The 23,080-nt window shown below is 39.4% G+C and overlaps 1 protein-coding gene across 7 annotated transcripts in view; it reads right to left on the bottom strand.

The window, feature by feature from the left end:
* Window positions 1-5,574: 5,574 nt before the first annotated feature.
* CFAP20DC (CFAP20 domain containing) overlaps window positions 5,575-23,080 on the bottom strand; it is a 265,772-nt gene continuing 248,266 nt past the window's right edge. For 4 of the 7 annotated variants that reach the window (XM_068558750.1, XM_068558754.1, XM_068558751.1 and 1 more), the window contains 2 exons: window positions 18,505-18,599; window positions 5,578-5,985 (listed from right to left, as the gene is read on the bottom strand). In XM_068558750.1, the coding sequence (XP_068414851.1) occupies window positions 5,873-5,985; window positions 18,505-18,599 (208 nt within the window). In that variant the 3' untranslated portion in view covers window positions 5,578-5,872. Of the gene's footprint in view, window positions 6,043-18,504; window positions 18,600-23,080 lie in introns of all 7 variants that reach the window. The other 3 variants (XM_068558756.1, XM_068558753.1, XM_068558752.1) reach the window with 3 other exon arrangements.

The raw sequence follows: 23,080 nt of genomic DNA, 5'->3' as shown, positions 1-23,080 counted from the left end.
TATGTACCACATCTTCTTTATCCATTCGTCTGTCGATGGGCATTTAGGTTGCTTCCGTGACCTGGCCATTGTAAATAGTGTCGCAATGAACACTGGGGTGCATGTGTCTTTTTGAATTATGGTTTTCTCTGGGTATATGCCCAGTAGTGGGATTGCTGGATCATATGGTAATTCTATTTTTAGTTTTTTAAGGAACCTCCATACTGTTCTCCATAGTGGCTGTATCAATTTACATTCCCACCAACAGTGCAAGAGGGTTCCCTTTTCTCCACACCCTCTCCAGCATTTGTTGTTTGTAGATTTTCTGATGATGCCCATTCTAACTGGTGTGAGGTGATACCTCATTGTAGTTTTGATTTGCATTTCTCTAATAATTAGTGATGTTGAGCAGTTTTTCATGTGCTTCTTGGCCATCTGTATGTCTTCTTTGGAGAAATGTCTATTTAGGTCTTCTGCCCATTTTTGCATTGGGTTGTTTGTTTCTTTAATATTGAGCTGCATGAGCTGTTTATATATTTTGGAGATTAATCCTTTGTCCATTGATTCGTTTGCGAATATTTTCTCCCATTCTGAGGGCTGTCTTTTCGTCTTGTTTATGGTTTCCTTTGCTGTGCAAAAGCTTTGAAGTTTCATTAGGTCCCATTTGTTTACTTTTGTTTTTATTTCCATTACTCTAGGAGGTGGATCAAAAAACATCTTGCTGTGATTTATGTCAAAGAGTGCTCTTCCTATGTTTTCCTCTAAGAGTTTGATAGTGTCCGGTCTTACATTTAGGTCTCTAATCCATTTTGAGTTTATTTTTGTGTATGGTGTTAGGGAGTGTTCTAATTTCATTCTTTTACATGGAGCTGTCCAGTTTTCCCGGCACCACTTATTGAAGAGACTGTCTTTAATCCATTGTATATCTTTGCCTCCTTTGTCATAGATTAGTTGACCATAGGTGCGTGGGTTTATCTCTGGGCTTTCTCTCTTGTTCCATTGATCTAAGTTTCTGTTTTTGTGCCAGTACCATATTGCCTTGATTACTGTAGCTTTGTAGTATAGTCTGAAGTCAGGGAGTCTGATTCCTCCTGCTCTGCTTTTTTCCCTCAAGACTGCTGTGGCTATTCAGGGTCTTTTGTGTCTCCATACAAATTTTAAGATGATTTGTTCTAGTTCCATAAAAAATGTCATTGGTAATTTGATAGGGATTGCATTGAATCTGTAGATTGCTTTGGGTAGTATAGTCATGTTCACAATATTGATTCTTCCAATCCAAGAACATGGTATATCTCTCCATCTGTTGGTATCATCTTTAATTTCTTTCATCAGTGTCTTATAGTTTTCTGCATACAGGTCTTTTGTTTCCCTAGGTAGGTTTATTCCTAGGTATTTTATTCTTTTTGTTGCAATGGTAAATGGGAGTGAAGAAAGAAAATTTCTTCATCTTAGGTTACCAAAGTCTCTGACTGAAGGAAAGTTCAGGCTTCAGCATACCTTGTTTTAGATGAAAAGTGAGTCTGAAGAGTGATCTTACAGTATGGTCAGGGGTCTGTGAAATATCTGGGCAAAAGAAAAACAAAAAGCAAAAGCCCCACCCTCACTGCCAAATCTCACACACACACACACACACACACACACACACACACACTCCCACACAACCAGCCAACCAACCCAGGGAGACACATTTCTGGGAGCTCTGGTGGAGTCAGGGCTCGTCGGCACTGGAGAAGTGATCTACTGCAGCATTTCTCAAAGGAGGTTCTGTGGGGGGATCAGCCCCATGAGATGCTCTACTGAACAAGGGTTCTGAGAACAGAGAAATTTGAGCATATTCCACACTTCCTTGGACATTCCCTATGCCTACTAGGCTACTAAAGCCATTGAGAATTTCTCCAGTAAAGACAAATGACCATTTCTGCTTCTCCAGTATTTTCCAACATTGATCATGGGCTTCTTCCCCACTCCCATTAAATTTATTAACATTGAGTGGAATTTGCTTCTTGAAACACTTTGGGAAATGCTGATCCTTGAAGTATAAAAAGGCCTAATATGGAAGGAAGAATCTACACAAACAAAAGAGAAGAAAACACTAAATGAAAACAGAGAACCCAAACTCCCGGCAGGCTCTAGTGTCCTCTAGCGGCCACTGTACAGTGACTGTGATGTCCACCTAACTCTGTCACTTGAATCCTCATCTTAATTCCCTCAGGGTGGGAAAAGAGCTGGGTTGGAAGTGAGGAGTCATGGATTCCATTCTCCCTTCTGCAAATTGCCTTTGGATAATTAACTTCCCAATCTGAATCTCACTTTTCTCAATTATAAAATCAGAGTTTAAAGAAATGATCTTGATTGTACTTCCTAGGCCCAATTAGATGATTCTATCACAACCATTATAATGGAAGAAAAAGAGAAAATAGGATTTGCTTGAGAAGAATCCTCTTTATGATTAACTTTTCTGGAATGCAAAATGAATCATGTATGAAATAGAAATCCTACAGTACAACCATATGCAGATAGGAGATTCTTAATCATTATTCTGGCCATTTTGACTGATGATTGAGAGTCTCAGGAGGCCACCTGGAATAAACCTAGCTTTAGTACTGTACTTGCTGTCATTAAACAGTTTTTAAAAAAGAACAATCCAGAAAATTTCAGCAGCTAGATCTTTAAATAAAGCCAAAGGGCAACTTTAAAATTAGTTCTTTTAATTAATCGTCCTTCAGGTTGTACAGTCTGTGACTACATATCCTTGGTTATTAAACAGTTTGTACTTCAAAAAAAAAAAATTCAAGATGTGGCTGAAATGACTGATTCAAATGAAGCTAATCTAAAAATATGGAGAAATACAATACAGCAAATTATTATGCAAGTGTCTATGTATTTTTCATCTGTCAGTATTTTTCCTTTAATAGGAAATAAAATTAAATTAATTAGAGAGAGAAATTATAATTGCCAGGGAAGCTAAATTATTGATTTGATGCCACAAATCAGCTGACAGTTTTTTTTCTATAATTCCTGGGCTCTGTAATTAAATAATAATTTAGAGATTGAAGACTTAATGTCACTTACAAGTTGCATCCTGAATTGTATGAAACAAGAAACTGAATCAATCCCCAAACTGATACCAAATTATCTTAAGATGTACTTCCATATTGAATTATTTTTTTCAGGATCCATTTGCAATAGTCAATTTCAGATATAATGTTTAGTACACATTTGACGAGAATAGTAGAAATCCAGGTCTTGAAAGTGGAAACTAATAATAATATAAACTTTTCCTCACTGCTACATGTGCCATGAGGCAAATGTGCCCTCTCATCACATTGGATCTGATCTATAACTGTGGTTCTCAAGCATGACTACACATTCGAATTGCCAGGGGAGGTTTTAAAATTTTCTGATGCCCAGGGTGCACCCAAGACCAATCAAATCAAACGTTCTGGGGGTGAAACCTAGGTATAGAAGTATTTTTATAAACTTCCCAGGAGATTCTCATATGCAGCAAAATTTGATAAGTGAAGCCATATAGCCCAGTCAATGAATTTCCAAGTAATCTTGCTGTACCATTTTGGTTTAAAATTGGCAGTGTGAAGCACATCTATTTCTATTTTTCAATTCTTCTATAGAAATCTCAACAGAAATTGAAGCTACTCCTTTTAAACAAACAAAGTGTAAAATATGACCTTGTGGTAGATAATTTTTGGAGTGTCTGCTTGGTTCATGAGAAACTCCTTAACTGCCTTTCTCCACCATCCACAGAAGAGGGTTCTGATGGCCATTGGACCAAAGTGGGCCAGCTGGAATCCCAAGTCTGGGATATTTGAATTGAAATTGAGAGTTAATATTTCTGTGTGGTTGGATGTATGGGCTGTGGTTGGCTAACTGTTCCGGTGTGTGGACTGAATAGCTGAGAAAATTTTGGGGAGAGAGAAGAGAGAAGAGATGGGCAAAATGGATCAGAGGTGAGTCGCAGAGACAACATTTTTAGATGCCCAGGGTAGACATCTGTCATTTTTGCCTGCTTAGTGTCCCTCTCCATTTTGTTAATAGCACCCTCTTCTTCAGGAACTATCTTGTTTCCATTCCATGTAGTCCTGGGGATAACCGAGAAGTCAAGCCTACCAGCCTCTTGCTCCTTGAGCAGAGACTCAAGGCAGAAAAAGGTGGCACCGTGATTTTGGAGACCATTGTCGAGAGAAACTGATAGTTCCTACTATAGGATCCCTGGAGCTGCCTGATTCCTGTGCCTCCTGGGGTCTGATTGTTCAACAACTCTTTGAATTCTGGGATCAAGGGTGTCTGTTGCTTGCAGTTCAAGAATCCCAACAGAGTTTTCTAGGTTCTAGCTTGAGTCCACTCAGAGGCCTTGCAGCATTCTGTTTGGGGGTTCACGAGGCACTCTTGTATCCTTAATTACTTTTAGCTCATGATGTTTTTGATATTTGTAACTTCACATCTTAACTAGTATAGACATTTAGTTGACTCCCCTATTTATGTGGATGATGCTGAGACTCACTAAAGAAGGAACAAGGCTTTCCAAGTCCTACTCCAATCTTCAAGGTCATGACCAACTCTTTTTATCATCCTGCATGCTTTCTGAAGCTGCAGTTTTTTCTGCATTTTGTAAGTATGAAGATCTTGGAGAAATATTCATAACAAAGGTATTCTTTGTGAACAATAGGATTAAAAGCTTATCAAATACCAGCACGGTTCTAAATAATGTATGATCCTTTGAACAGGAGCCCAAATCTACTCCTGAAAAAAGAGCTCTTATTTCCTCCATCAAGCAACATTAAATGAAATTATGGTACTGCCATTAAATCCAACTGTACACCAATAATTTTTCATTTCCAATGGTACTCTTCTTCATTAAAAAATCTTTATTAAGTAACAAAACATGCCAGCTAATATAAAAAGTACTTCCTTGAGCTCAATATTTATATACTTGGCACAAAATTCAAGGCTGGTTTACTCGAATTCAGGAAGTACATGATATTTTCCCTTGTGATGCAGCGAGCAGAGTTACAGTGACATATTCTAAAGACCAAAGGAAGCCTCCTCCATTTCTCCAGGTCCAAGTCACAGGAGTGGTGAGGTATGTGGGGTGTTCAAATGGGTGACTTCTTATTAAATTTGGATCCATGGCACTAGATTTGGATCGTATTATTAGAATTCACAGATAACTGGTAAAAAATTAAAAAAAAAAAAGCACAGAGCTAAGCAGCTTAAGTTATTAACGACGTTGTGATCTTTGGCAAACTCTGGATGAACTATAATGAAATGGAAATAGCGAGGTCGGTACCAATAAAATATGGTCATAATGTCTGACTACTTCACAGTTAATCCTTTTTCTAATAATCTAAGGAAAGGTAAATACCATCTAGGAATATTCTGGTAAAGAAAGTGGGGTAAATAAAAAGAAGCAGTTTAAAAGGCATTCTTCTGACCATCATACTTTATTTTTAATACAAATAGGTAATAAAATAAAAGGTACCCAGATATCTTTTAAACAAGAATACATTTTCTGTATATCAAGCCATCATTTACAGATTAACATTGCAAAAAATTTGCATTAATAACTCTTAATTCGTTTACATAAAATTATATGAAATAAACAAAATTATATGTAGGATGAGAACCAACAAATAAGAACCAATTCAAAGTTCTAAAATCTTATCTCTGTATTAATTCCTTCACAGTTCCAAAAAATCACACCCATCTACAAAAAGAACGTAGGTAGCCTTAACATTGAACACTATGTACAAACTAACTTCACTTCTCTTAGTTACTGTTGATTCCATGGTCCTGGCCAACACATGCATTGTGATGCCAGTCAGAACTGCTATCCTGCTCCGCCTGGGGTGGCCATTCTTTGCCCTGGAAGGAGGCATTACACCAACTCATAGTATTTCCCAGTCTGGGGATCAAAGTAACAGTTCAGACATGGGTCATACAGCAGAGTCAGCACTTCCTCGTCCTCTTCCACACTCAGGTCTTCTCCACCTGTGGGAAGGGGAACCACCGTCATGTTAGCTGCTGGCCTGGCCCGTAATTCTTAAACTGCAACAGAGAAGGGCAAGGAAGCAGGAATCACCATCTTTCCTGGGAGACTGTCCTTATGCGGGCAGGATGTCAGTGCTGGAATGGAGGAGCGCTGCAGATGTGATAACTCTATACTTGCAGTGTAAGACAGAGAAGAAACGGTGATCACAGGGGCCAGATCCGCTATAAAGTACAAGAAAAATGAGCGTGGAGAGCTGGCAGGGAGGAGAAAGGATTCAGGAAGAGGGCCAAAGGACTACAGAGTTATGAGGATTAGGGATACTTGAACAGGATTCAAAATTTGATTATCACAGCTCTAGACTTCTTCATGGGCCAGAGCTGCACAAATGCCAAACAGCGCAAATTAAATGATCTAATAAAGAGCTCAATCCCCATTCATACAACCTAAAAAGACTACCAAATAAACATGAATTAAAATAATGTTTAGAAATATGATACTTAAAGCATAGAACACATATGGAAAACACTGTCAGATGATCTGTAATTTTATTAGTGGTAGCAAGATCTGTCAAATTTGCTGGGAAAATGAACATGGCTTGATTTTTTTTTTCTTGTGACAGCTATTTAGATGGTTTGGATGAAGAGAACACCTACCGCCTAAGTAACCAGCAAGGTTAGCAAGGTTTGGTTGGTTTTCAACAAATGGCATGGAATGAAAAAAAAAAAAAGCTTTACTAAGATATTTCCTGACCACCTTGTATGTGCCCATCATTGTGCTCAGTACTTGATGCCATCACTAGCACTAGCAAGCGAGTGCCTTCTGAGTACTTCTCAAAATCCATGTAATAGGCTTGGAGGCTGGGAGGGCAAGACCTCCCTCAGCTGGAGAGGACCAGAGCAGGCTCAGGGAGGAGGGGATGATTAAGACAACAGTTGTCTCTCTTCCTTAGCACAGGCTACTAAGGACCAAAGAAAACCAAACCTTTGGGCTACAAGCTCACCAGGGTCAGTTTTGGAGGGGCTTGGATGGTGGGCATGGGCAGGGCTGACACAGAACAGAGGCTCAGTAAATACTGAGTACCTTTTGAAAGGGTGAATCAATGACTGTGAAACAAAGCTGTGATCTTAAGCGGCACTGCCCCGAGGAAGGGAAGGCGGTGGTAGTGGTGGTGGTGGTGGGACCTCACCTTACCCAGCCAAAATCAGATTAAGCTGGTGCATGGACACCGTCAGGACAGTGACGAACTGGAGTTAAGGCCAAGGGAGTGGTGACAAAATGGTGGAGTGGGGGTTTGAAACCGTACCACAGCCATTCCTCTGCCTATCCTTCTAACCACCCAAAAACATTTAACATGATCCTTCCCTGCCCCAGGCACCAAGCCAGGTGTTGGGAATATGAAGATATAAGAGAGAGGCCCTGTTTTCAAAGAGTTTGCAGTGATCTGGGGGAAACAAGAAATCAGCGGACTCTCTGGTAGGTTGCACGCAGTGCCAGCAGTTCTTAAAAAGTGGGGTTTAACAGAAGAATGATTTCATCTGCCTTGCTTAGTAACATCTCAACTAGCAGAACCCCCGATGGTTTAGAAAGCACTTTCTCATGCAGTAGCTCATTTGACTGTTATGATCCTGTGAAAGAGGCAGGAATTATCGCGCCCGTTTTATGGATGAGGGAAACAGGGTCTGCAAAGTTAAGCAGCTCATCTGAGGTCACTTGGTGAGTTAGAGGCAGAGTCAGGGATGAACTTGGGTTTCCAGATTCCCAGTTCAGTGTTCTTTTGACCATACCTGCTCAATCTTATTGTTAACACAATACTGGTGTAACACATTCAATTGGAAGCTATTACATTATGGGGATTTAAATATGGAAAGTAAAAATTTGTAAAGGTGTCCTACATTTAAAGACATCAGTTTTGGAAACAAAAGAACTTTGCTTTTTCATATTTCCAAAACCACTGACAAAGATGAGACAGTCCTTGTGGGAGGGGCAAAGGCAACTAGCTCAATAGGCCCAAAGGAACTGAGCTTAGTAACTCCAGAAAAGGGAAGGCTTGATGGAAGTGACAACAGCCCTTCTGGCTTCACGTATACAAAGGGTGGCAAATGAATGGGAAATTAAGAAGATGTTGTGGGGTTCCAAGAGAAAGCAACAGGATCAATGGGTGAAAGTTACAAGGAGCCAGATTTTGGCTCAGCACAAGGAAGAATTTTCTAGACACTGGAGCTGACCAGGAAATGGAACGTGGACTCTAGGGAGGGTGAAGCGGGGACTGGGGCAATCATTTGTGTGAGATTTGTAGATGAACCCTGTGTAGGACAGGGGGCCAGATCCAATGACCCGTATGGTGCCTTTGATGAGTTTTTGTGACTCTTGGCTGCAGTGGCTTCTTGCATCCTTGAAATATGACAGGACTTAGCTAACGGCCACATTGATGGTGGTAGCTGACCTGAGCACCTTGCACAGTTTCTGATTAAGAACAGGAACTCACAGAAGGCACGCTGCCTTTCCTTTATTTTCTATTGTTACCTTAAGAGTGGTCCCTAGGGCCTTGCCTCCACCCTCCTCCTCTAAGTAGGAGAGGGTGGGAATGCTTTTCAAGTGGCTGTTTCATATTGAAGATGATCCCCTGGGTCACTTCTGCACATCAAAGGAGAGTGTGCATGTCCTTTACTTTCAGATATTCAATCCATCAACCCTTTCATATTGGGGCTACTTCAGAGAACGGAACAAAATCAGGTGATCAGTAAGTAACCACTGTGTGCTTGCTACGTGACTGAGCAGTCTGGTTATGGATGAGACAGCCTAGTTGTATATGTGACATACACACATGAAAACAAAAACAGCTACTAAAGATTAATGAGGAGTTAAACTGGGAGTGGCTAAGAGCACCCCTGGGCTCTAGAATCCAACAAACCTGGGGATGGATGGGAGCGCCGCTGCTCACCACCTGCATGCCCTTAGGCTGGTTACAGATATTTTACCTCACTGAACCTTCGTTTGCTCATTTTTAAAATGGGAATAACCTTATTTCATAGGGCTTTGTGGACTAAGTTGGATACTGGGTAATATGCATAGCACAGAGCACATGGTAGTTGTTCAATAAATAATAACTACTATTACTATTAAGAATAATAACAATACAATAAATAAATCATAAACTATAGGCTACAGCTTTTTTAGTAACTCAGAACAGCATTGATAAAGCTTAAATATAAAGAAAAGACTTCAGAGAGACAGGCAGAATTTAGACATTCAGACAATGAAGTCAGATAGATCTGGGTCCAAATCCCATTTCTACCATTTCACAGCTGTGGGACATTGAGAAAATTCACTACTCAGCCACAGTTTCCTCATATGTAAAGTAAGGATAGTAATAGTACCTGTTATAGTACCTATGAGAACTAAATAAGATAACACTCAGCACACACACAGTGAGTACTCAGCAAATGTTATAATCATTATGGAAAACATAAGATATCTGAGTTAGACACGAGAGGGATGTGTTCATTTATACCTCACTCCCTACCCCAAAACTGTATCTGTTTGATTTTTTACTACTAAAAAAAAGGTTTGAATGAAACACAAAGCCCCCTACTAATTTTATACAGGATATTATAATTAATTCATCTTTAAATAAAAACTTCTTATATCAAAAATCATGTATTTTTCAAAAAAGTAACACTAATTTTTTCCATCAGGTGTGATATTAAAACCACATATTACTGAGGTAAATAATTATAAGTCAAATTTTCTCAAAGACCTGCCATCCAATGTCTTGTTTTTACTGCATCAACACATTGGGGGAAATTCTGACCTCTGGCACATAAGAGTTATATGCTATATAATTGTTTAGTGCATTCTGTGCTTGTACTTTCCAAAAAGATAAAATTTTAAGCTGGTGGTTTTTTTTTTGTTTGTTTTTTTTTTAAATGGAGCCAGACTCCACTACAGAGGGCAACCCTGGGAAACTTTTTTTTTTTTAAATTAATTAATTAATTAATTTATTTTTGGCTGTGTTGGGTCTTCGTTTCTGTGCGAGGGCTTTCTCTAGTTGCGGCGAGCGGGGGGCCACTCTTCATCACGGTGGGCGGGCCTCTCACTATCGCGGCCTCTCTTGTTGCGGGGCACAGGCTCCAGACGCACAGGCTCAGTAGTTGTGGCTCACGGGCCTAGTTGCTCCGCGGCATGTGGGATCTTCCCAGACCAGGGCTCGAACCCGTGTCCCCTGCATTGGCAGGCAGATTCTCAACCACTGCGCCACCAGGGAAGCCCTAAGCTGGTGTTATTAAATTAGAAAACTCAATACATTTTTACAACTAGTCAGGAGCCTTTCAAAATGAAAATAACCGTTGTAACGGGCCATGGGTCTTTATCATCCAACTGCAAAGGGATCAAGGTGGATCCAATTCATTAGTAGAGGTTTGGCTACATAATGCATGCAAACTGAAGCAATAACTGCTATAGAAATGCATTCATTCCAATACATATCGCTGTAGAACTGGAACTTCATGCATTATAACCATGGGACTAAGGCAGGTTTTGTGGTTTTTAGTACTAAAGCTTTAAATGCGTGAATTTTGGAACTCTACCAACAATGACATTCATACAAAAATTGGGTGATATTATGTATAACTTTATATTGAAATAAGTGCTTTAAACTTGCACAAAGGGTTTTGTTTTCATTATAACTTAATTTTCAAAGCCTCCAACTTACTTCATTTTGCCACTGTAATCTCTACGTAATGAAATTATAATATTGTTAAGCAATTACCACTGTGATGTCAAGCAATGGGAAATGTTTTGAAAGGTAATTATTGTGCATGGGTATGGGGTAATTTTCAATTAAATTCTTGGATAGTGCAGAGTTCGTTTTTCTCCCAAATGCTAAATTGCTCTATTTAAAGACTGGCTACAGCAACTCTAAAAGGACAAATTAACAAATAAAACCATTCTCTGCTACCAGACTAAGAGCATCGGGACAGGGGTCCAAATTACATTTTTACTCTTCTTCACATAATAAAGCCATTTCTAGTGAAATAAAATTGCCTTTCAGATAATAATCTATTTACAAACTTTCAGCTTCATCCACTTTGAAATTGGTTAATGGCAATAACAGAAGAAAAACCAACGGAGTCAGACCAAACACAGCAATATTAGCTGCCCTCCCCTTGGTTAGATCAGTGTGAGCAGATAATTCCTCCAGTTCACCTTTTGAGTCAATTAATATAAATGCTTAATTATCTATATTTAATGCATTTTAACTGTAGCTAATAGAAAACCTATATGCAGAAGCTCAGTCTTCAAGCTTGAAAATAAATGATGTGGCACCAGTTTATCAGATTTAAAATCTCTGAATCAAGACACTGTACTTGATTTTCGATTTTCTGACGCTGCCATCTGGAGTTTTTTTTTTTTTTTTACAAGTTAATGCATTTTCTCTCTTATAGATCTTGGAAACTGACTGACTGTATCTTTATGTGCATACTAATACACTATTGTTTAAACAATTCAATGGTGACGGATCACCACTGGGAACAGTCAGCCTTCGGATCAATAAAGATGACATTTTAGATAAGATTCTGCTGAGCACCAGGTGCTTGCAAACTCTTCCACCAACTTATGTCACAGTAGGGCAAAATTAACTTGCACTAAAACTGGAGAAAGTGAACTGTTGAGATTTGTTTCTCAGCAAATATGTGCCCTCAAATGGGAGAAAGATAAATGACCAATAAAGGAATAAAAAGGATGAAAATGTACTTTCTTCTATTAGAAAGCTATATTGTTTTTTGGAAGGCAAATGATATGCCAAGATTACAGTTCAGGTTTCATTTGGGAAATAAGTACATCACTCCTTTTGTAAAATCTTGTAGCGGCTATATTTTACTCGGAAAATGCCACTTAAAACGACACGTTGAAGAATTTGGATGACTAGTTAGGAATTCTTGCAATTTCATTCTTTCCAGGTAGTCTCTGCTTACAAATGTGATTCAAATGTGCCCTTGTATATCAAATCATCACGTTGTACACCTTAAATTAACATAATGTTATATGTCAATTATATTGCAGTGAAGCTGGGGAATACCTCACAAGACATTTATGTGCACTTGTAAATATGTGAAGTACCACTCTGAATGCTTTTTGTTGCACATGAAGGGAGGTCCCTAGTCAGACTATTGAGCTCTGAAGCCTACAAAGCCTGTAGTATCTCCAGGGCCTGATTTCAGGCAAGGTGGCAACGCTGCAGCCAGGGGGAAATGTATCCCAATTCCAGCAATGGAATCTAGGACCACATCCTGGGCCAAGGCCCCTCTGTTGTACATTTGGGGAATAAGTAGGTGGGGGGTGGTTCTGGAATAGGAGAGAGCCTCAGACACCCATCAGTGTGTTTACTTCTCTACTAGAGGGTTCACTTCCAGTATGCCTGAAAAGAAGGCATTTCTTTATATAGTGAGAGGGCTGACTGCCCCCCTCTAATCACTTCTTCTATGCAGAGAAGACACCCCCCGGACCCTGAAAGCTGCATAAGAAAATACTTCCTTGCCCCAAGGTTAATCAGAGACCAAAAGGCAACTACTTGCCTCACAGGGGAAGGGGAAGGAATCTGGATTCAAGAATGTCATACAGGTATAACTTGTTTTTTTGCACTTCGATTTATTGTCCTTTTTACAAATTGAAGGTTTGTGGCAACCCTGCGTTGAGCAAGTCCAATGGCACCATTTTTCCTACAGCTTTTGCTCACTTTGTGTCTCTTGTCACGTTTTGATAATTCTCAAAATATTTCAAACTTTTGCATTATTATATTTGTTATGGTGATCTTTGATCAGTGATCTTTGATGTTACTATGACAACCTACTGAAGGCTCAGATGATGCATATTTTAGCAATAAAGTATTTTTAAATTAGGGTATGCACATTTTTAAAAGATGTAATGCTATTAGACACTTCATAGACAGCAGTGTAGTGTAAATACAACTTTTATATGCCCTGGGAAACCAGACTCATTTTATTGCGATATTTGTTTTATTGCGGTGGTCTGGAACAGAACGCGCAATATCACAAAGGTATGCCTGAAAATGCTAACAAATCATTTCACAAGCTGAGAGTTGAGGCGGGGGCTCTGTGGGTCTAAGGAGAATTCTAAAGAGAGTACTATTTTATCCAGAAAGGCTCAAGAAAGAAAACTACCTAAATTAAAAAAACTGCACTGGACATTTCAGCTGTGTATTTCTTACTGACCTAAATGGGAATTCTGTGGTTCTATCACAGCGTGGGGCTTAAGGGTGCAGACAGTCCAGTCCGACAGGCCTTGGTCAGTGTTCTGCTCCACAATCAGTGGCGCTGTGACCCCGGCTGTGACCCTAACCTCACCCATACAGTGGGGAAACAGCACAGCCCTATACCAGTAAGTGTTAGGAGAAGTCACTGAGAGGTAATGCACAGGAAAACTCGACACAGCGCTGGGCATGTGCTTTATTAATGCTGGCTTCTATTATTACTTTGATCGTCAATATTGCTTTTTTAGGGGAAGTTCTCCTTTGCATTTTGAATAAATCTTCAAGATACAGGGAAGATCCAAAAAGTAGACCAAATCATCCTGCTTCCCATGGGCAGAAGATTCACTCATTCTACTCATCAAATATTTATGCAGCGTTTACAATGTCCTAGGCGCCATGTTAAGCACTGTGGGTACCACGGTTGTTCGATGAAGCATAACGTCTGGTGCGATAACTAATAAAACAGATTTTGGAAGACTGCTTTTAGACTCAGGGTATTAGGTAAACGTCAAATAATTGCATGGCAGGAAACAGGACTGTGAAAGGATTCCTCTGTTGGACCCAGGACAGGCGGCCAGGTTCCCCTCTCTCTGGTTAGCTGTGAGGCGTCATGAGATTTCTATAAATTCTTTAATAGTAATTTGGATATTACACCTATAAAATAAGCATCCGCTGCCTATTTATGTCTTGTGGGAGATTAATTAATGTTCATAAAGGAATATCTTCTGTGGCTTTGCCGTACAAAAGGTATGAGAATGTTATTTTTATGAGACTCTGGCAACTCCAAAAGCCCTTCTGAGTGTCTTTCTCACTCAAAATCCATGCAACCTGCAAAAAAAGGTTTACAGGCCTGAAGAGAGGCATTATTATTCCATTTTGGAGCTGGTAAGCATGAATAATTTAAGGGTCATAGCTGTAGAGGAACAAATGTCAAAAACAAATTGACAACTATTCTTCGAGCAAAGTCTGGTTCATTTTCAAAAGGTCAGTTTGGTAGTTTTCTTGAGTAAGTTCTGAAATCTTAACTTCCCATTTTTACATTTCACACGGTCTCCAGAAAAACACATTTTTCGTGTTAAGGGCACCCGTGCCCATGGTAATTGATATTTGGCAAATGTATTATGGCCCAGCTGAGAGCTGCCCGTTTCTCCATCCAGTCGAATGGCGCGGAGTACAATGCTGTTCCTGCTGGCTGCTCGGCTCTGCTGGGAGCCGGGCTATTCATTTCAAGATGGAATTCACGAACTTGAGACATTCTGGTCTAGTAGAAACTGGGGCTGTGACACAAATTTGTACTGAATAAAGAAGGGACTCTAGGGCCAGGTATAATGCATGCATTTACTTTTGTATGGGCTGGGGCAAGTTTTCTAGAGTTACGTATTGGTTAGGCCATCTTTCCCTGCTGTTAGAATGCAGTTATGCCTCTAGCTGCATGGATACATCTCGGCCTCTCCATCTCTGATGGAGATGTGGTGGTTCATCGTGTCACTTCCCTGCTCTAAGTACCAGTGTCCATGTGTAAAATGGGGGTAATAATAGTACCTATGTCTCAGTAGGCTATTCTGAGAATTAAAGTGCACATGTAGGCCTGGGCCACTGGAAGATGAAATAAACATTAGCTATTATTATGTTTATCCTAGAAGTCTGAAGATGGAAGAGCCTCTTTTCCTGCGAACGAGCCTTCAAAACCACCTTCACATCCCAGTGCAATGGTTCTGCAGAAAGGCACTGATGTGGAGGAAGACTGGATCCAAATCCTAACTCTGATTGAGCCTTTGACCTTGGGCAAGGTCAAATTGAGGGTGATGAACTACATCAGTGTTTTTAACTGGTTCATTAGGGCCCCACGGCAGGGTTCTGAGACCATAACTCCCACTTCACCCAGAGCAGTTCTGCTTTTAACTCCTTTACTTTTTGGGATTCCATATAAGATTTCACTTGACAGAAAAGTTTTCATTGCTTATAAGTAAAGTTTAAGAGCCACCGCATAAGGTGACCTATAACTGTTTTAATTGCTAAAATGTATGGGTCTAAGTTCAATACTCTCATTGTTAAATTTTACAAATATGCCTAATATACCAAAAAATTGGAATTGGGGGAAAAACTGAAAGTCAGATTTCAATGAATTACCCTGTTTTTTTCCTTCCAAGGTTGTTACAGGAAATGACCAGTTGAGTAACATTTCTCTCCCTCTTTTTCCTCCCTTTCTCCCTTCCTGTCTTCCTTCTAATGAGAATCCAGTGTATCTAATATATGCCAGAAATTTCAGGGTACTAGGGATCTAGGAGTGAGCAAAGTGATAGTCTCTGCTTTTAAAAACTCTTAGGCTTCCTAGGAAAAAAGGCAGTAAACATGTAAACGAATCACGAGTTACAAACTGTGAAAAGGCTGTGACGAAAAGGCACTAGGTGAGGTGAGAGAGCCTGACCTACTCAGATAAGGTCGTCTAGAGAGGCCTTGGAGAAGATGGGCACAGCGACCACCCAGGCTGGGCAGTCCCCCACTCTAGTCATCTTGCCCTTCATTCAGCCCCTCACTCCCTTGGCCTTGCCCTAGATCTGGTCAACACGGTAACTACACCCCTCAGCCACTCACCCCCCTGGAGGGAGTGTGGCCACCAGTCATTTCTGACAAGCCTGGGTGGGGGGCGGCAGGGGAGGCAGGTCCAGGCCTGAAACAGGTGACCAGAGGTCTGCTTTTCTTTTTTCTGAAAGGACTTAGCTACTTAGCCCTTGAGATGTTTTAATTTGTTTTCCTGTCGATTGGAACTCTCAACAGAAAAGTAATTTTTCAATTCCTGGTTTATATATAGTATTTTTTTGATTAGGTAATTTATTTACTTGGTTCAAAGCCAAAAAAATTAAAAAATAAAAACAGTGGTTGGGCTCTGGGGCCAGGCTGCTTGGGTTTAAATCACAGCTCTGCCAATGACTAACTTTACGCAAATTATTTAAGAGCTTGCTGCCTCAGTTTCTTCAGCTGTAAAAAATAACAACTGCATATACAAAATTAGTATCTTCCTCATGGTGCTGCTGGGAGGACTAAATTTCTTTTTTACATTCTCTTTTTTTAAAAAATTGAAGTATAATGATTTACAATGTTGTGTTAGTTTCTGGCGTACCGCAAAGTGATTCAGTTATGTGTATGTGTATATATATATTCTTTTTCGTATTCCTTTCCATTATAGTTTATTACAAGATATTGAATACAGTTCCCTGTGCTATACAGTAGGACCTTGTTGTTTGTCTATTTTATATATAGTAGTGTGTATCTGCTAATCCCAAACTCCTATTTATCCCTCCCCCCAACCTTCCCCTTAAGTAGCCATAAATTTGTTTTCTATGTCTGTGAGTCTGTTTCTGTTTTGTATAAAAGTTCATTTCTACCACATTTTAGATTCTACATATAAGTGATCTCACAATACTTGTCTTTCTCTGTCTGACTTACTTGTGAGGACTAAATGTAATCGCTGAGCACAGTGTCTGGCATATATTAGGTGCTGAGTTAATGGTATTGTGCAACAGAAACCCAGGAAGAGTCCCAGACTACTCACAACTGTGCCTCCCTCCTCCTTCTGATGGTATATACTGGATGCTTGAGCCTATTATTTTTCTTTGACAAACACTTTATAAGAACAGATGGAAACACTAGCTCAGTATATTGGTGAGTGTATGCTACGTTGTCTAAAACTAAGCCAATGACATGTAAAGATTAAGCAAATAGGAAACACTACTTTTTGATGGTTTTCATTAACTACAAACTATCCAAGTTTATCAGAAGAGGGAAAGGGATACCAGATGGAAATCTAGGGTGACAGGGAGAAGGGGTACCAGATCTGGTTAACATTGGCCAGAACATTTCTACAATTCTTGGAATTTAGTTTGTTAATTTGTCCTCCATGCAAGTTCTGTTTACCTTCAACATAATTGAGCCCCTGCTGTCAAAACATCACTTTGCAACGGCAACTTTAAGACATCCTTTCAGCCACTCATCACCACTACAGATCTTGGGTGCCTTTGCTTAAAGACCACACTCTCCTGTGGCTTATTTAGGATACTTAAAATATTACCTGTTTCCTCACAGCAAGGACTCCTCCTGACAGCCAAGATGCTGTTGTTCTGTCATGAGTAATTATAAATGTACACCCCGAAAAAGAGGCTCAATTTGAGGGGCAGCATCTATCTCAGACAGTAAATCACAGCGACATCTCCATCCCTCGGGCAACCAAAATGCACAACTCAAGATGTATGAGCTCTCACTCTGAACGCTCCATACCTGAAGGAAAATGGGATGCTCCACTTTCTCCCTGGGACAATTAGGGAAAAGAAACCCTGGCACCTTTGTTGGAGTAATTTATACTGGTTTCAGTTCCTTTTTTTTTTTTAAAACCATAGATATAGAGCTTCCATCTTTATAATCCAACTGGGAAAGCTATCTCAGGGAGTCCCACTCTGAGGTTGTCTGTCACTCCAGCTATGCATTTTAGATCTCCCCCCACCCTTCCCATCTCCACCCCTCTGTGTCTGATGAAGATTCTTTTATGTCCCTCCTCTACACACTCCTGACTGTTACGTTCCCTGCTCACAGCCAGAAACTAAACGGTTCATCTTTGTGGCTCTCGTCAACAAAGAGAACCCCAGGCAAATTTTCATCCCTGCTTCCTTCTAATTTTTCTATTACTACTACTACCTATCATAGCTCTGTGACAGCCTTTGCTTTAATGAAACGGCTGTACCTCTGTATTAACGAAAACATGGATCTCCGTGATGCTGGAGTATTGGGTCTGCTTTATAATAATACTAACAACTGGTATTTGGTAGGCGCTATCCCAAGTATTTCATATACAGTATACCTCACTGAATCTTCATGAAAAACTTGCAGGTGGGCACCATCTATTATTAGTTTTATTTTACAAAACTGAAATTCATAAAAGTCACACAGCAGGAATTGCTAGAGTTGGAATTCAGATGAAGGTCAATTTGACACCAAAGCCATGCTCTTATGCCTTAAACTATATTTCGCTCATGGATTAACCTTCAGGATAACAAGGACAATTTCTCTTTTAAATACCTTTTAGTTGCAAAGAACCTATCATCCTATAAAATGAGGCACAGATTACCTCATTTTGGGTGTGTGAGCCTAAGTGATCAGCATTTAATAAAAACAGTGGCATCTCAAAGTGACTGATTTTCTCTATTTATAGTTAATTATTTTTATTTTTTAAGCTTGGTGTTTTTCATATTCCCACCTTGAGCACTCAAGCTTCCGGAAGAATCCTGATGCCGCTCTGCTGGCTGTTGACTGGGAGGAACAATTGGTGGGCTCAGCATATTTAACCAGTCCCTAAAAAGAAAAGAAGAAAATAAATGAACCACATGTTTGTAATTCCATAGATAGATTTTACCTTTCTCCTGGATTTTTAACTCCCTGGGGCTTCCACAAAAACACATTTTTCCCTTCTTCATATTTCAGAAAATAAGATGTCCAGAAATTAATATTCAGTTTTATAGATCTGTAAATACACAATTACTTAACTAACTAGCTGTTCAATAAATACACCAACTAAATGATGATGACTGTTCCTCTCAAACGTTTATTACTGTTGATCGTCAACGATAGCACAGCTCCTCTCACCTAAGAAAATTATTTCAACAACTAAGAAGAAATGCAGCAGAGACAAAGCTCCTTAGGACCTTTGGATAAGAAAGCCTGACAAAGTTACATGTCATGGATGACAAGAGTCCATTTGGTGATTCAAAAGAGAAGTTAGTCTTGGAGCTGTCATGGACCAGCCATGATGGTGGGAGCTGGTATGCATTCACTTGGGGCTTTAGGGCAGGGGAGGACAAAAGAAGGGAGAGTGAGGGCCTTTGGGCCCTTGAGTGGCTCAATACTTCAGTTCTCCCGGTATGAATGGGGGCGAAGCCACTTTAGAAAGCACCTCCTGCATTCCCCGTCCCTCTGCCTCCAACTTCCAACCTCATTCCCAGTCTCTTTACTTTCCTTCTTTCCATTCTTTTCCTGTTTCTCTGCTCCCTCTAGCAGATACCTGGGTGGGTGTGATATAAGTCAGTGACATCCTGAAGGCATGAGTCACTGTGTGTTCTACTTCAACCCTTTCTCATCTGTAAACTTGCTGTTGAGGTTCTTCACGGGAACAGAGCAGGAAGGGGAATGTGAAGGATCTTCCAAAGTGAATTATATTTCTTGCATTGATATCAGCAGCCTGTGTCATTGACTTTATTCTTCTCAACAGGAACATGTCCTCATGACCAAAAAATTTCTTTCTAAATTTCTGCATTTCCTGCTGTCTTTATCTACAATGGGAGACAGTCCCGACCAGTAACTAAGAGCACTGGCTCTCTAGGCCAATCCTGGCACCATGTTTCCGAAATGTGAGAACTTTGCCAAGTCACTTATACCATCACTAAGCCTTATGTATAAAAAGGAGATAATAATAGTTATTCCAGAGTTTTGTCGTTAAGATGAAATGAAAAAAATGGATGAAAAACGTTTGGTATGGATCTGGGTACAGAGCTGCTGTCAAAAAATTTCAGCTATGACCACTATCATCTTCATTATCAATGAAGATCATAGTATGGCTGTACCCACAATGATAAACCAAGGTAGGAATTGGATTCTGCTGGAATTAAACCAGCCAAGGATTGTAGAATGATTTCAAGTCTATACAATAGAAGTTTTCTTTGCAAGCCATTTACTCTTCTTGTATAAAAAGGATCTTAATGTAAAAATTATCCAATTCCTATTTGTATTATTTTAAGATACTTTCACTCACTGCTCACCTTAGCTATCACCAGATTATGGCTTGTGAAATAAGCAAGGTGAGCTTGCTGTGTAATTGAATTTCATAATAACACATTAAGGACATCAGAAAGGATTTGTCACAGACTTCCCAAGCTAATGGGGCATTTTCTGATAAGCACCTTTTACTTAGTCCATTTAATTATAGCAGACCAAAAAATTCCTACATTACAGAAAATTACAAGGTCACATACACATCACTAGCCCAGTGGCTTCATTACTCGGCAAGAGAGATGGAGAGCAAAGATGAACAGGAGAAAAATAATATTATCATATGATGACACTCCAGCGACAAATTAGAAGCTCCACACGATGGCAGTAGTAGCTTCTACCGTGGTCCATGGACATGCAGGAAAAGCAGATGTTATAAAAGGCAAGACATTACTTCTTAGGCCAATGATTTGGTTAATGTTTTTCTTGTCAGCAGTAGCTATGGGAAATACAGAGTTTTTCTTTTTGTGATTTTTGTTTGTTTTAAAGTAATTTCAGATTTATAGAAAAGTATCAAGAGTACAAAGAACTATATATCCTTCACCCAGATTCTCCAATTTAAACATTTTATCACATTTGCTATCTATCTATCTATCATCTATCTATCATCATCTCTCTGTCAAGGGTTGGTAAACTATGCCCATGGGCCAAGTCTGGCCCACTGCCTGTTTTTGTAAGGCCTGCAAACCAAAAATAGTTTTTATATATTTTAATGGTTGAAATCAATTAAAATAGCAATGTTTCATGATACATGAAAGTTATATAAAATTCACATTTCAGTGTCCATAAATAAAGTTTTATTGGAATACAGCCACGTTCACCTTTTTACGTATTGTCTATGACAGCTTTTGTGCTATGATGACAGAGTTAAATATTTGTGATCTGGCCTTTTACAGAAATGTTTGTCGGCCCCTGGTCTATAACCATGAGGTCATATTGCTTCTTCTAATACTAATATAATACCACAGAGTCATTTCCATCTTTCCTTTCTCCTTTCTGACACTGAGGAACCTGGCTCCCATTAGCCTCAGTATATTTACTTACTTTCTGAAGTACAGAACACGCCAAAAGTAGTTTCAAACAAAACTAAGCAAACAAAACAAAACAACCAATAAAACACTCCAAACCTACTCTCTAGGATTCTCTGTTTACGGGTCTTTTTTTCATTAGTCAAAATACCATGTTCAAAATTTACTTAGGCTAGTTCTTTTTCCTACCTCTTCAGTGTGGTTACATTCTTAATTTGAAACATAGTTAGCGTCATTTGCTTCTGTTTGTATTAAGTTTTTCTCCTCATTCTTGATTTTTATTACTTTTGTTGTTTTGAGTAGGTAAAATATTAACAGTTCAAAAGTCAAACTTTTACAGAAAAGCATATTCAGTAAGAGTTAGATTTCTTTCATCCCTTCCAGTCTGTTTCCACCCCCTCATCATTTCAACACCATCCCCACCCACTCCTCCAGAGGTAATCAGTTTCATTAGTTCTTGTGTCTCTGTTTCTTTTTGCAAAAATTCAGCAGATACACGTCTATTTTTTTCATTCCTCTTCTTTCTAATGTAAAAGGTAGTATACTATAATTACTCTTTTGCACTTTCGTTTTTTCAACTTAAAATATATCCAGGAAATCACTCATACCAGTTCATAGAGAGCGTCCTTATTCTTTTTTTTTTTTTTTTACAGCTGCATAGTACTCCGCAGTGTGGCATACATTTATTACACCACTGTCCTATGTTTGGGCAAGTTTTAAATATTTTGTGATTATTGCAATTAATGCTACAATGAATAACTTCGGGCATATCTATTTTTGTATATGTGGAGATATACCTTCAAGATAAATTCTTGGAAGTGGGATTCCTGGAATAAAAGGTAAATGCACACTTGGTAGTGTTAGATACTGACAAATTGTTTTCACAAGGGTTGTACCCATCAGCATTCCCACCAGCAATGTCTGAGAGTGCTGGTTTGTCTACAGACATGTCACAATATTATGTTGTCAAGTTTTTAATGCTTTCCAATCCGAGAGATAATAACTGATAACTTAAAGTAGTTTTGATTTCCATTTTTTTGCATTTGTTCTCATTATGAACATTATGAGTAGAGTTGACTCTTTTCATATGTTTAAGGCTATTTAATATATATGTGTATATAGGTGTATGCATGTGTGTATTTTATATCTATATCTTTTTTTTTCTGTCTGTTCATGTCTTTTGCTCTTCTTCCATCAGGTCTTTTTATTTTGTCTCTTTCCCTCATTTTGTCATCTGTGTTTGCTTATGATATTTTTTGCCATGCAACAGGTTTTTAATTTTTCTGTAGTCATATGCATCAATCTTTTCTTTTATTGCCTCTGTATTTATTTATTTATATTTTTAAATAAATTTATTTATTTATCTATTTACTTTTGGGTCTTCGTTGCTGCGTGCAGGCTTTTCTCTAGTTGCGGCGAGCGGGGGCTACTCTTCGTTGCGTTGTGCAGGCTTCTCATTGCGGTGGCTTTTCTTGTTGCTGAGCACAGGCTCTAGGTGTGCAGGCTTCAGCAGTTGTGGCATGCAGGCTCAGTAGTTGTGGCTTGCGGGCTCTAGAGCACAGGCTCAGTAGTTGTGGCACACGGGCTTAGCTGTTCTGTGACATGTGGGATCTTCCCGGACCAGGGATCGAACCCGTGTCCCCTTCATCGGCAGGTGGATTCTTAACCACTGCACCACCAGGGAAGTCCCTGCCTCTGTATTTCAAATCAGAGTTAGGAAGTTCCTCCCTACAACCAGGTTCTAGAGAAATTCACCCTTTTATTCTTCCAGTTACTTGCATGGTTTCATTTTCCACATTTAGATTTTGGATCCATTTGGAGTTTATTCTGGTATATGTTGTGAGTTTATTCTGGGGTAAGGTGCATCTAATTTTATCTTGTAAAAATGACTACAGATTCCATATATGTGTGTTAGCATACGGTATTTGTTTTTCTCTTTCTGACTTACTTCACTCTGTATGACAGACTCTAGGTCCATCCACC

The sequence above is a fragment of the Eschrichtius robustus genome, chromosome 12 (assembly GCF_028021215.1).
Source record: "Eschrichtius robustus isolate mEscRob2 chromosome 12, mEscRob2.pri, whole genome shotgun sequence".
Classification (NCBI taxonomy): Eukaryota; Metazoa; Chordata; class Mammalia; order Artiodactyla; family Eschrichtiidae; genus Eschrichtius; species Eschrichtius robustus.
Note: the sequence above shows the minus strand (reverse complement) of the source record. Positions and strands in the feature narration are given on the sequence as shown.